Source organism: Xiphophorus maculatus, chromosome 3, assembly GCF_002775205.1.
Source record: "Xiphophorus maculatus strain JP 163 A chromosome 3, X_maculatus-5.0-male, whole genome shotgun sequence".
Lineage (NCBI taxonomy): Eukaryota > Metazoa > Chordata > Actinopteri > Cyprinodontiformes > Poeciliidae > Xiphophorus > Xiphophorus maculatus.
This window is the reverse complement of record NC_036445.1, coordinates 8559797-8575404: the sequence shown is the minus strand read 5'-3', so window position 1 is coordinate 8575404 and position 15608 is coordinate 8559797. Positions and strand designations below refer to the sequence as shown.

At 37.9% G+C, this 15608-nt stretch overlaps 1 protein-coding gene across 2 annotated transcripts in view; it reads left to right on the top strand.

The window, feature by feature from the left end:
* Positions 1–15608, top strand: part of dgkb (diacylglycerol kinase beta) — a 72706-nt gene that overhangs the window by 47139 nt on the left and 9959 nt on the right. For both annotated transcript variants that reach the window (XM_023331437.1, XM_005799434.2), the window contains 2 exons: positions 13338–13428; positions 15141–15336. In XM_023331437.1, coding sequence (XP_023187205.1) covers positions 13338–13428; positions 15141–15336 — 287 coding nt within the window. The remainder of the gene's footprint in view (positions 1–13337; positions 13429–15140; positions 15337–15608) is intronic.

Genomic DNA, 15608 nt, shown 5'->3' with positions numbered 1-15608 from the left:
GGACAAGCATTCATATGTAAGGTAAGATATATTATCTTTATGCCCTGGCGTGGTTGTCCTCAGAGTGCTAATGTTGTTAGCAGCTAGCTCAGTGCCGAGCCACGGATAGAAAATATAATGTTTATTCAGCAGGACTTTCATTCTAAAAAAAGCTAAATAAATTAAATATAACCTACCCAGCCATACAGTCACAGTGAGCTGACTGTTACCCCACATGCTTTGTGACAGACATGAACATGAGGTTTCTGTAGATCAGAGCGAATCGTTGGCCTACATTGGACCTGAATTCAGTGTCCTACAGTGACTCAACATTAACATACAACTCCAGCATAAATTTGGGTTTACAGAAGCTAAATAAATTATTTACCAGGAGATCCAAGCTCATAAAAATAACACAGGTTAGTTTGTTGTTAGCGATAGCATCATTATCATAGACTAATTCAGAGGTGGAAAGTGAATTTTTTACCGGCCATTCAGACATTTCACCAGCCACTGTTTTTTTTCTCCTTTCGATTACAAACCCCACCAGTCCAAGCAAATTATAGAAAATGTATGATTTATTCTTAAATCTATGAAAACCAATTTACTGACAATAAGTTTACCATACAGATGTATACAGAATAATTTAACATAAAGCATAGACACCTTAACAGGGCTGTAGTGTAATAAGTTAATTTGAAGTAATTACTAATGGCAAACTTTAACTACACAACCCTAACATTCTTGCAGTCATATATCGAACATTTCCAAAGTTTGGCAACAACTCTCCCTGATAGTATTTATTAAAGATGGTTCTAGTCATTTTAAAAATATTTTTAAATTGTATCAATAGCTGTTTTCTATCTGTTTAATTGGCTTTCCCTTGCTTATTACGTTTTCTGAACGTAATAAGCCATTACACAAGGGGTGTAATGACAGATTTGCAGTAAACACTTTTTACAAGGTAAGAAGATTAACCTTCATATACTTTATAAGTATGATTAGAAAGATACAAAATGTTGCATTATGGAGACGGTATGTGTCTAACCGTTAGTAACCATGGAGACAACGCTGCACCATCATGTAACCTGGCATGTACGGAAAAAACTGGTTAGCATCTGGTCTTTAGTACGTTTTTAATGTTGCTCCGGTTTAAGGAGAAACGCTGTTTATGACATAAATCATGTCCTGTTAATTCAGGTAAAGTCAGTAATTTGACCAACATGTCATCAGGGAGGAGGTATGGGTCAGTTTCTAAGCTAGTTATATCCAACTGTTGTAAATACCGCTGTCTATGAGCCCCAACCAGGTGTGTTACGTTCACAGACAAATGAGCTCGACTCCAACAATAGAAGCCACGAATAAACTGGCAAAACCACGTTGGAAAATAATTTCAGTCGCTCTGTTCAATACTCCCATCCCTCACTTCTGACGTCCATTATGGTGCCTCAAATGATTTAGTGACGTAGTTGCTAAAGGTCAACAGATTCAAGAATTATAAAGTCATTCAAAGTTAACATTTGCTTATCTTCCTTCATTCCCAGTAAACAAGGACTACACTCATTTTCTTCAGCTGCAGATTATTTTTAGATTGAAATGAGGCTTTTTCAATGACACACATGCAAGATTGACAATTTCAAACTGAAAGTTTTCATTTAAATCAAACTAAAAATAAAATGTCTCAGCAACCAGGTACGGTGTAAATATACCTGCAATTCATTTGCAGGATGTGTTCATGACAACATGCTTCATATTTGCTCTTTGTGGACAGGCAACATATTTAGCATTTGTGATTATCTCGATGAGATGTGTTCACCTTTTGGAGATGAACAAATGTGGCGTCTGTGTTTTCATCAATATTTAACATCATCCAATACGTCTCCACTTACGCCAGGGAGTAATTGCAGGCCTAATTGAATTTGCTTGGCTAGTTTGACGTCGTGGATCAGTCAGACTGATGACACACTGGCTCCTAATAATCCCATTTGTACTCATTATCATATTTTACTCTGGTCTTAGTACAACATTCATATAGCCAGCTTTTCCTCTCCATTTCGAACATGAGCCTGAGAAATGGTTTCAGTGGAAGAGAATGGTGCTTGGAATAAACACTAGATTGTCCTTTAATGCAGAGGCGTCCAAACTTTATGGATGCCTTTAAAGAGTTTTTTAGTATTTCTAAATGCGAAAACTATTTAATTGTAGTATTTTTACTTGCTACATAAATAAACTAAACACCATATTTTAATGAAATAAGCAAAGCAGTCAGATTTCTGCTGTTCTTTGTAGAAGGGAAACCATATCCAAAATTTTTATACTCTCTGTTGCTCATTTTCCATTTGAACATTTTAAACGTCTATCTTTTTTTCTGTTTTTTTTTTTGTTTTTTTAACATCCTGGCATCAGTGAAAATCTGGATCTGCATCAAATTCCTGAACCAACAAACACATTTTTAGGTTATTCTTGTTCTGTGATCAAGACAAAGGGCCACAAGGGGGCTGCAAATGGCTCCTGGGCCACAGCTTGGACACCCCTGCATTAATGGTTACCAATGGTTGGATAAAAGAAAAAGACAGCGAGCAGGGAAATGATAAATCAGCAAAAATGTTCTGATTAAAACAAGGCGCTGCAACTGTTATAGAGTTTACTTTATAGTACAGATGTTGGTAAATACAGTTCTTGGTGTCTGGATCCAGGTTCTCTGCATCCCGGTTGGCCCAATGTGAAAAATGATTGAGATATTTTAAGAAAATTATTCTGTCTGTTATTTGAATTCAATTAATAATTCACGCAGGGGGAATGAGTTTAGGATCTCTCTATTACACACTATCCTTGCCAATTCAATAATGCATGATTATAGTTTTTCAAGGTAGCAGAGATTTTGTTAGATTTGTCCAAAGGGCTTCATGTCCATTGGAAGTTTAATCAAACTTACCACAGTCATTTTCCTGCAGCTCGAAGCTCTGCCTCAGAAAACTCTCTGACAATTTAAGAATGGCCTTGGCAGATGAGTTAGCTAGAAATTAGTACAGGTAGACTGCAAAATTAAATAAATTCCTATAGAGATCTGTTTAACATAATAAACCTAAGAAACTTTTCTGGAGTTCCTATATGCTGAATTTAAAATCTGCAGCGATGCAAACAGAACTAATTGATGTAATGCCAAGTGGACTGGAGCCTGCACCAAAAGCAGGAAGAGAACAATAACATAAGTCATTCTGAGTAAACACAACCAAAACAAACGTGCTAGAGGGAGAAGTGGCTCGTTGTTTCTTACGGAAGACAAAAGAAGAATCCTACAACCTCTAAAATCTGTTGTTACTCCATTTTTATTTACATTTTGTGAAGAAGGAAATTGTACTCATGCCTTCTTCTGAGGTCTTTGTGTTGATTCCTTCTGTAGTTGTTGATGCAGCACCTCCACAGGTAAGGAGGGGAACAGGTTTTTCAAACAGTTTAGTTAGTTTGACACAGTTCAGTGTGAAAGCAAATCTCACCATCTGAAAATGTAACAAATCAAACCAAGTCTACTGGATTACCAGGTGTGAAAATACCTCCAGTCTTTTCCTGTGGTATTTCTCTCAGAGAGAAGGATCTTTCAGCATTATTCTACACACAATCTCTCTTAATCATCCACATTCCTGGGTCTCTCCTTTTCCTGCTCTGCATTCAAGTTTTCAATAGGATTTAGCTCTTAGAACTGAGACGGTGATGGATGTGTGTCCATTTCTGTGTTGAATTTTTCCATTTGATTTGGATCGTTATGCTGCTAAAAGACCAGGTTATGACTCCATATTACCAGCACACGCCACCAGAGTTTTAAAGAAGGTTCATGTTAGTATACAGTGTAGAAACAGGCCCACATCATCATGGATTCTCTACTGCACCTAAAGGCAGGTGTTATGTGTTTTCAGCCAGTGAAGTAATGAAGTAACTTACCTTATGAGAATGCTGTCTACATCAAAAATAACTTGAAACAAATTTAACTTTGCTTAACATTTCACTCCTTGAAATTAGCCTCTGTTTCCTCTGAGCTAAATATTTGATCATCTTAAATTACAGAGTAAGTAGCAAAATTAAGCAACAACCCTCAACGTGAAGGTGGAGTATTGTTGATGAAACGAAAGGGTCACATGCGTTTTCTCTCTCGGCCTCACTTCATTTCTCCTATTCTATCCGTCTTCTGTATTTGCACCTTGGGGTGATTACCATGGCGAAGGTGTGAAGATTTGACACTTGGCAGATAGATTCATTTACTGCCACTGCCGGACCTGGAGGTGATAATGAGGTCGAGGATTAAAAGTAGACAATCAGTCGGGCCGTGACGAAGGCTGCTCCCTCTTCCCTCCCTGCTCCTCCTCCTCCTCGACCGGCTTGTTGAAATACTCCGTTCCCACCCATCCACCCCACTCTTTTTATCATCTCTCGTGTAATTACATGCTAATCTCCGACTCAGAGGGAAATAGTGAGATAAACAGGGAAAGAGAAAAGCAAGAGAAAAAGTTGTTAGAGAAAATTAAGACACTTTGATGTTGTTTTTCTCTACCTAACCGTGTTTATTGGAATTCACTTAATATTACAGGTTAAAGTCCAGGTGGTACAGATAAAAGTGAACTAAGTTATGATCTTTATTTGACTCTGAATTAAACTGAAAGCTTCAAAATGAACCATTACATTTACGTTTTATATTTTTATAGTTGCATTGTACTTTAATTCAAGTTTGTTTGTATAGCACATTTCAGCAACAAGGCAGTTCAAAGTGCTTTACATCATAAAAACACGAAAGTCATAGAACGCACAGTCTACAATTGTAGCATTTAATTTTGCCGTCATTACACTTCACATTATTGATTAATGTTTAATTTCTAATGTTTCAAAAGCAACTCTAAACAGGTGGGTTCTTAGTCTAGATTTAAAGGCATTCAGTGTTTTGGCTGTTTTGGGTTGTTAAATGGGACCCATCACATTTTTGTATTTCCATTTGGGTCTCGAATGTTTCTAATAACAACCCAAGAGCTTAATAAAAAACACCCATGCCTTTTAAAATAATGTTAATCAGGTTTTTTGGTGTTTGGAATATGAGCCGTTTTGAAAACCTCACGATTTTAAGTCACAATCAACAGGGCTGTTACCTAGCAACCGCAGCCAAGCTCAGCCCATCACCTAGCAACCCAATCAGAACTCCAGCACGTTTGGTCAATTGGTTTTACCTCGGTTTGTGCTGTACAATGGCTGCAGGAAAAGACAAGGGTTTTGTTATTGACTTGCTGTTCAGAAACCACTTACTGCATACTTGTTGGTTGTGCAGGAGGCTCTACTACTGCTTTTCAGGGATGTAGGGTTGTATAATTCCGCATCTGTTTGCAAGTATTTTCATGTACGAATATAAACATTGAATTGGGGGGCGTGGCCGGCAGCAGCTTATTTGGATTTAAAGTGACAACACTCCCTGAAACAGCTCATTCTGAAAGGAGCTCAACTAACCAGGCTAACATCTGATTATCTAAGAAAGATTTTGTGCAAAAAATGTAATGAACATGTTTTATGTAGCCCATACAACTATTGTAACTTAATAGGTCATTTTCAAATGTGAGTCCATCTGTCTGACAGCAGATTCTCAACTCAACAGGAGAATTATCCAAACCTGACACAGGATGGCTAAAAAATAAAATAATCACACTGTTTTAATGGCCTAGTCAAAGTCCAGACCTCAACCTAATTTTTGTTGTCTCAACCTCAGTGAGTTGAACCAGTGTTTGAAAGAAAAGCGGGCCAAACATTCTCCGATCAGAAAGTCTTTAATGAAAATGACTGCTGCTTACGATTCTTTAGGCTGTTGAATCAAGAGGTGTACTTAGTTTTTCCACACACAAAATTTCCCTTTCTGCTTTCAATTCTTGATAAATAATCATGTTATTTTATCCACAACCCTCAAAGTATATGAATTTATCCTTCGGTGGCTCCAGTGTAACACTCTACTTTATATATGTTTACTTCTCAGCTACTTGTGTAATTTTTAATTCAGCATCTGTGAAATACTTTTCCGTGATGGTACTGGTAATAACATGGTGGAAAAACTTAATTGGCACAATTACATTCATCTTCCTCCAGAATAAGGTGCTTTCTGATGAGATGGAGGAGGTTTCAAAGCATCCCGAATGACTGTAATTTGGCTGGGCAGGGCTGATGTGAAGCGATTAATTTGTTCGTACTGCATAACTCAGCCCACCTGTAGATGAGCTCAAAGACCCGAATGACAACTATAAGTAGGTAATAATTAGCCAGATTTCTCTCAGAATGCTTCACTTTTTCCCTCCTGGGATCTGAATCATTTCTAGTTTTGTTTGAAAACAAACCTGGCTGCATATTTCACACTAATCAAACAATGTCAGATGTGTGTGGCTTCACCTGAAGCGTTTGTTTATTCTGTGGCCTCCATCGCCGCTCCTTGATGTTCCCCTGATATTTGCTATGCATACCCAGGTCTATTTTTGGTCCTGAGACTTCTAACACTGTCAGCGCTCTCCTCTGGAGCCTCTCTGCCCCCGTGCGCCCACAGGCTCTCGCTGTGCTGTGTAACCATCCTGCGTTAACCTTTCCTGGAGGCACAGGGAAGCCCAGGCATGAAGCTGTCTTTAGCATAATGAGTATGTTCATCAAAGCCCCGCCATGTGCTGGTTGGGGCAGCCCGATCCACTAACACACACAAACACGCCCATGCAAATGTGTGTGTGTTTCGTGCTGAGCTGAGAACAGGGCCACAGGTGATAGCACTTTATATTACACATGCACACACACACCCACGCACGCACCCTCACACAGAGAGAGGTTTGCATGGTGGACCTCTGCAGCCGCCGCCCTCAGACCTCATTTGAGGATGAAATCGTTTATGTGACCAAAGTGTCATTTATAATTAATGACCACTTGTGTGTAATTTAGAGGGATCTCACCTGTGGCCCTGTCCCCAGCTCAGTGGGAGCACGCACACACACGCACACCGACGCAAACATAAATGAGCCCAAGAGAGAGCTGGTACAGGCAAGACTACACTGTAAAACATTTGAAGGTGGTTTTACTTGAAAATGAAAGTCCACCTGCTGCCTTGAAAAATCAACTTAAGTCAACAAGAAAATTCTTTTAGTTTTAACTCAGAAATTAAAGTTCATGAAGTTGATTTAACAACAAGAGAGAAGTTCTTTAAACATTGTTTTTTAAGTTCATTAATCTTGAATTGTGAGTTTTAACTGAAAGCTGTGATTTAAACCAAATAATAATTTTACAAAATGCAAGAAAAAAACTGTCTTCACCTCGTTAAAGAGCCAGATTTCAATATTTAATCACATTATCAAGTTAAAATAACTACTTACTTGACTTTAGAATAATTTAAATTCTTGTTTCAAATTGAATGAATAAAATTTCTGATCTGATAATGAATTTTATTCAGTTCTGCTCAAAAACATTTAGTGTGTTACCCTCAAGCTTTAAAATAAACATTTGCCTTAATAAAACACAAGAGCCAGATCAATGTAACGCTCTTCCATCTCAGGATACAGAAACATGCCGCTAAGCATTCTGGGAAATAGTTCACACTCCTGTCTTTTTCTTCTTTCAGGTTTTTAAGTGCTAACCTAAAAATTCTAGTTTATTCAACTCTTGGAGGTTTGACGAAATTAATAAAAAGTTAACACAACTTACTGCTGTAAATTTATCTTTCACAAACTCACACATTTAGGTTCAAATTCTAAAACTCGCTGAATTTATTCAACTTAAAGAGTAGAAAATAGTACACAACTAAATGTGGCTGAAATGTTTTACAGTATTTATGCAAAATTCAAGGATAAAAAGAAAAACAGAATACAATCAGTAACAAAAGCTAAGTTTTACACCTATACGTGACTTTTTTTTTTTTTTTTTCGTTTACATGCAGACCAGTGATAGATGTGTTGAATATTTGTTATGCATGAAAGAGGGCCGGTCTGGAATGACCACCAGAGGGCACTAGTGGTCATATCACATGGAAAGCGAGGGTTATCAGGCATTGCCCGGAGCATCTGACGATCATTCAAAACGGTGATTGACACATTAAATCTGAAGAGTGTTTATTAGCATATATAGCTGAAGCCAAAATTTATATGCACTGTACAGAAAAATATTTTTTTTCTATTTACTGTCCGACATTAAATTACATTTAGAATTCTTCTTTTGCACGTTTCTGTATTTCCATTTGGTTCTCAAACAGTCAAAGTGCCTAAAGAGACATCACCCAGTTGCTTTTTGGGGGTTTTATGTCTTGAAAATGAGCTATTTCAAAAGCCTTCTCAATGTAGAATCACAAACCAGCAGGGACTGCACCTCACCTAGCAACACCAGCGAAGCCCAGTCTGTTACTTAGCAACCCAGCAGAGCTCCCCTCGTCACCTAGCTACCTAAGTGAAGCTCCAGCACGTTTGCTCAGCTGGTTTTAATGCTGTATTCGCTATACAATGGCTGCTGGAAAAGACGTGTGTTTTGTTGTCGACGTGCCATCCAGAAACCACTTGCTGCTTTCTTATTGGTTGTGCAGAAAGCTCTATTAATGCTTTTCAAAAACGAACACTTGTATAATTGTGCATCTGTTTGAAGCCATGTGAGGGTGAAAACAATAAGTCGGGGCCGTGACCAACAGCAACTTATTTGGATTTTAAGTGACAAGAGGCCCTGTCAGTTTTATTAATATTGGGATTATGAGGAGAATTGTTTACTCCTTCAAAATCAGAAGTTGACATACATTTCCTCAGTATTTGGTTGCATTGCCTTTGAACATATGTTTGACTTTTTGTTTTTTTCTTCCTCAAATTTCTCACAACAGTTTGCTGGGTTTCTGGGCCGTTTCTCCTGACCAAACTGGTGAAACCGGGTCATATTTCAACCCTTTTTTTTTGTGGGACTTAGATCAGAGCTTTGAGATGGATCCCAAATGTTGACCTTGTCTGACCTGGCGAATTTGGTTGCAATACCTATCGCCATCGTTCATTAGGAAGATCAGTTTGTGTCCAATGTTTAACTTGGTTGTTTTCTCATGAAACAATTTATTCCATGGTGCTAAAGTTTCTCCCCTTTTCCAGTCAGTGTTGAAACTGTCATTACGTTCAAATACTTCAATTTTAGTTTCACCAAACCACTGGAGAATTATGTTCACAATGATCAGCATTAACCTCAATCTGCATCTTCAAAATATGGTTTGCTGTTGTTCTGCCTTAAACTGTTTATTGCCCAAGAAAATTCTTCCTTGGCTGATTTTGCAAAGATAAAGAAGTTCCCTAAGCCTTCTAAAGAATTTATGTATTGTTTGTTTAAGAAAGTGTCGTAATCATTGCAGTGCAACAGCGAGAACTACATTTTTCAAGATGCTTGCTGAATCTCTTAAGGCAAGACAACACAGCTCAAGTCATTTCTCAAACTGCCATTCGAGTCAGAGAGCTCTAGGCGGTGTCATGTTAAACAAAACGGTGCATTGATGCAATGCACAAAGACTTGGTTATGTCAATGCGATATTTATCACCTCTGATCAAGAAGAAATTAGTGTGAAAATAAGGTCGTAGATCACTGTGGGTTAGATTAAGTGTCAGAGGGGGAAATAAATCAATGGGTATGTCCTGCTTGGTTGGAGTGGCCAGTGGAAAGTACATCTGAAGGTGCTGTGGCCGCAGGACAGCGATGCTACACTGGAGTTTATTGTCTCTGACATCCTTTAATATGGTGACCAAGCACCATAAGCCTGAAGAACATCTTCCTTCTCTTAAACAGCTCTCCTGTTTCTTGTATGCTGCCGTTTTCCCTAAAGCTTGATATCCTCTTATGAGCTTTCTGTTGTTTTATCCGAGCCACAAAGTTTGAATTTATCCCTCTCTTTTTCGGTTTTGTTTTACAAATTTGTTTGTGCAAATAAATAACACCTCACTGTCGCTGGAAACCCGAGTCACTGTTGTGTTTGGGGCCGACTCCATCTGATCTCGCATGCAGACCGCTAAAGTTATTACTGCAGCATGCTTTGCATCGATACTCTGCAGATATAATCACAACAAAGACACAGAGGCCACTCTGACAATTGGAAACACACGTTACGCTTCTCATGTCTTCGCTCAGTTGTTCTCAGAAAGCAAAATAACAAATAAACTTTTGAAATGTCCTGGAAAGATGCAGGACTCTAATGTCTGCCAGCGGTTTAAGTAAATGGACACTTTATGTTCACCTTCATTACACCTACCATAAAATAGGGGCCTCCTAATCCACCTTAAAAGTATCATCTGACTCTAATTGCCTCCCTATTAATCTGTCCCACAAAGACAAGCCGGCCACTGTCGAAGACTCTCCTCTCTCTCAAATCAGATGAGTCCGGTGTTTGGCATCAGTCGACAGAAAACAAACGACAATCTGATCCAGCCAATGAGATGCTCCTAATTACCTAATGAACATGCACATGGAGTGATTTGTTGCCATGGTGTCCTTGTTAGGTTAAGTGGTGAGAATCAATAGGATGGTCCGTTGTTGTCTTTCACTGCATTTCTTCTTACACCGAGATTTGGCTCAAATTTGTACCAACATTTGAGAGTCATGAGACGACCTTTATATTATTCTGACTTTGCTAAAATAAAATCATTTGACTGCAAATAAAGAAATTTTATGTCCTCTGCGTGAAATTTATAGTGTGGTCATGCACTTGGTGGCTATTTTGTTCTATTTAACAATTTCAAACTCAATTTGTTTATTTGGGACTAATTTGCAACAAATGCTGTCTTAGGACAATTTACCTGACAAACAGACCCAATTCATACCAGAAGCATTAAATTAAATTAATCTTTGCAATCCAATTATAGGAACAGATTGAAACATTCCAAGTTATTATACAACACAGTCACATCTAGTTTATTAAATTAATTGGTTAAAATATGTGTAGCTCAGGAGACGCAGCAATCTCACATCCCAACCCAGTTTCTTCTGATACAGGTTTTCATATAAATAAAAAAAACATATAAAAAACCTATAAATAGAGATGCTCCAGTCAGACTTTTAGTGGTTGATATGAAGTTAGTTTTATTTGAGTTATGAAAACAAAGCGCATCAAAGAACATGCAGCAGCCTTTGCTAACTGTATCTACATCAGTTTATTTCTCTCCTGTTTGCTCTCAAGTACTGCATTTCAACTTAGCCTAACTCTCAATGAAACTGATTGACATATTTTTTTCCCTATAGTTTCATTACAATTATGACTAAAAGGCAGCTGATTAAGAATACATTTTAAATTCTTAAAACTTTTAAAGAACCATAAGATTGGTGCACCAACTCTGATTCTTTTTAAATACGTCAGAAGACAAAGTTGGAAATCATATAACTCAAATTAAGTAGAAATTATAACAACTGCATTGTCCAACTATAATGGTTGGGGAAAAGTGTTAGAAGGGTTAGAAAGTGTTAATGTATTGTTTAAATCTTCTAGTTTACATTTGCAAACTCCCTGCCAGCAGCAGGTTGTGCACAGGAATAAAAAAAATGTTTTTATGCTTTACTTAAGGCACCAGCCTTCACTTGATATTGTAAAGCATAAAGTGAAGGAATATCCAGAAAGGCTAATATAAATGTCAATGTCAAATTTATCCATAAATTTTACATTTATTTTAGAAGCAGGTTTAAAACTGCACCAAAGTGCTGGTCACAAACGATAACACAATAGGATATGTTGATGAAAAGAGAGAAAAAATACTACAAAAAATAAGTAGATAAAATAAAAATAAAACATTTATTTTTTAAAGTCACCCTCTCTACGTTCTGGTTTATTAATATCTAAAGCTTCTGGATGATCCTGCTTCAGATTATAAACCCATTTCTTACAAATACATTGTCAGTTAGACCCAACCCAAGTTAATTTTGTTTCCATGAATAAACAATTTTGAATCCACATAGGCTACTTAACCGTAATACCTCAGTTTTTTCACACTGAAATGTTTTGAGAAGTGAAAAGGTTTAGATCTTGTGTAATTGAAAGGAATTATGGCTAAGATTTTCATCGACTTGTGTTATGAAAAATAATGAAGCAAAGCCTGTAATCAAACCCAAAAATGATGCGCTAGGTCATATGAAGAGTGTTTCTTTTTGAAGAACATATAATCACCACTTGTTCTGAACTCCACCACAAATTGAAAACTAGTGAATTTACCACAATCATCATATCTTCATCAGCCCTTAAACGCATCGGGTCGGCTTCAACCGAAGACAAAAAGTGCTTGTAATGTGTTCGCCTTTCTTCTTGCTGTTAACCACTAGCTTTGAATATGTTTTTCAGAGCAGTCACCTTCATTTGCTTATTTGCAAACCTGCTCCAGCCTGTGTTCCTGCCTCTCCTGGCTTTCTTTTGATTGTTAAGATTATACGGATGGTACAGTGACATCCATCGTCACTCTCTGGCTTTTAACCACTTCAGTTTGTGTTCCCCACACCCCCACTGATATTGACCATGTTGCATGTTATAAATCAACCCAGAGTGGGGCTACCTTGCAAGTACCCTAATGAAAACTCATTTATAAAGTGGCTAAATGGTTCTGACAAAAGTCCTAATGAGGAAATCAATAGTTCAATGATTGTTACTCTGCGTATACTAATACGTTTTGCTTGTAGTGCTTTAAATCCAACTAAGAGAAAGCTATTTTTTACTGTTGAGTCCTATATGTCTGGACTGTTGTAGATTTTTTGGAGATAATGTACATCAAACGTATGTCAAAAGATAACAAGGGTAACATTAAAAATGTTTTAAGGAGTGGAGTAAGTTGTGTATAAGAAAATCATTTTAAAAAGCTCAAGTCCTGACATTTGATTGGTGTCATGAGAAAGCATCACACCAGCATGCAGACAGATGGTGGCTCACCCCTGCAAGGTCATTGATCATCAGCATTAGCAGCTGGGAGTGTGTGCTGCAGGAAGCCCGGGGTGCAGCACCCCAGTCCTCTGTTAATTGCTGGAGCAGGTAGATTAAACTCTCATGCTCCACCCTGTGCCTCATTGTTGGGCCTGCATCTCTAGGTTTGCATAATGTGTCAAATGCCCCCTTAACCACAGATTATCATTATGATTCAATATGTAATTACTGAAACACATTATGCATCCTTCAGAACGATGAGTCAGTGGTTTAAAGGTGCAAATCCAAATCCGTTTAAAGTTGGAATCAATATTGATGCACCGGTATGTATTTTTCTTCATATACAGTAGACTTGAGACAGTAAAGTGCATAAGGTTGAGATTTTGATGTGAAGAAAACACCCCCATGTTTCCGCTTACCTTTTATTCCTGGTCCCTTTACAGTTCCTGCTTCTTTTCTTTTTTTTCAGAACAAAGAATAAGCTGTGGTACTTTGAGTTCGGCACTTCGGAGACGTTTTCGGCCACGTGTAAGAAGCTCCATGACTTCTTGGAGGTGGAGGTAAATCAAACTATTCTGTTTGTGCCATGCTAGAAAAGGAACAAAAGCAAAGAAAAACATCATAAAAGTTCCTGCTTTTATCTTCCTTTTTTATGAACTCTGAATTGAAAAACTAATCTTCTCTGCATTAATGGAAATATTAAACTGGCCTTAAGGTAAGAATGATTGCACAGCTAAAGAATATTCTGGTCATCCTCTGTTCCATAAATATGCTAGTTTCAGCTTCAGAAAATGTGTTGACGTGCGAGGGCTATCTCTGCAGCTCCCCGCCTGCTTTTCATAGATCCCCAGTTCAACACTCAGGTAATTAGCCCAACGTGACCCTGCTGTGTGCGATATTGAGTGATAATGAAGCTGGTGTCTATACAATTCATCTTCCATCTTCACAGAGCTATCCACACAGTGTAGAGGTCTTCATCAATTAGCGCTCTATAAGTAACTGCAATACTATTGAGCTGCAAGTAAGTAGATGAGAGCCGATCAGATGTGTTAAAATCCACTCTGCAGGATTCTGCTTTTTAGACTTAACAGAGGACACTTACAATGCTCTTTTCTTAGCTTAACTTAGCTTATAATGTGGCTTTAAATGGTAAATTTAATTTATATAACACTTTTCTAGCCATACTGACCACTTGAAGTACTTTACACATTAGTGTGATGCTCTATGAGTTGGTCAGTATAACCAGAAAAGCTTATTATCTGTGGATGCTAGGATAAGCTAATATTTACATTACCAAGTTAATTAGTTAACACAGTTGTTAGCTAGTGAGGTTTGTCAGCATTGCTAAAGTTTTGAAGCGGCATGATAATAAACTGTGAACATCAGTGTCACATAACATGAATTATACAGAGTCGTACTTGGCAGCCACTGAAACGATTTGATCGACAGCTTATCACATTCATTGATTGGCTCGCAAATTATGTCAGAGAAAACTACAAAAAAACAACATTTCGTTTTATTATGAGAATAATCAGGAGCAGCGCAGGATTGCATGTGGTAACTTTTGCAGCAGAATGATAGTGAATTAGCAGCGCTGCTAGCAGCTAACTGACATGCTCTGACATGCAGACAGCAATAACGAAGAGAGAAACCGTGCCGCTGTGGTCAGTTTTCTGACCGAGCTGCTGTTTGCATCGACTGTGTGAAACACCAGAACTACATAATATTAACTTGTGATGTGAATTAAATTTTTTTCATTTGGATTAAAAAATAATAATGAAGTTAATGCATGACTGTTGGTTTACATCTTTTAAAACATAAAGTGCTGGAAAGTAATTGTGAAATAATCAGCTGACTTGAACCTTTAGCATTGTGTTTGGGCCAGCAAAGATTTCTACAGAACCGAACCGCACATTAACCGGTTAGAGCTTGACTTGCCAGTGGAAAAGCGCCTATAGTTGCTCATCAGCTTGCTGAAGTTAGCATTAGCAAACTAACTATTCTGGGCGTTAGCATGTTTATGTTAGCATTAGCATTCATAAGCACTGGACAAACTTTGTGATTCTCTGAAATAATTATACTGGATCTAATGACACTTTACAGTATGTCATATTAGATCAAACTTTGCTGTATCAGCCACTTTTCACAAGTGGAAAAAAAATATACACCAGTAAGAAACATTTTCCTTATTGGTCCATTACTAATAAGTTAGCAGTTATACATAACATGCTAATTTCATCTTCCCTTCTGTTTTCCTTCTCGTCTGCAACAGTGTGATGGCGTCACCCTGGACCTCAGCAGTATCTCCTTAGAAGGCATTGCTATCCTCAACATTCCCAGCATGCATGGCGGCTCCAATCTTTGGGGCGAGAGCAAGAAGAGGCGAGGTCAGCGCAAGGCGGGAAAGAAGAGTCAAGAAAAACGGACACCAGTGGTCGACCCCAAAGAGCTCATGTTTGCTGTTCAAGGTAGCTTTTCAACGTCATACATTTATTTGTCTCAGAGGCTTCTTAGTTAAATTCTGCAAATAAAAAGCTCACTGGCACAAAATCACACACAAATCTGGAAAAATAAAAGTCGCTGCCACTACTTATTGTGGTAGTGGAGCTAAAATGTTTGTCTTTTCCGCAGTATCCTCCTTCAGACTCAGTCAGTTTGTGTCCTTGCTCCTTTCAAATAGATCAAAGACTAAACTTTTAGCTAAACTTTTCCATTGTACATTAATATTTCACCCATGACA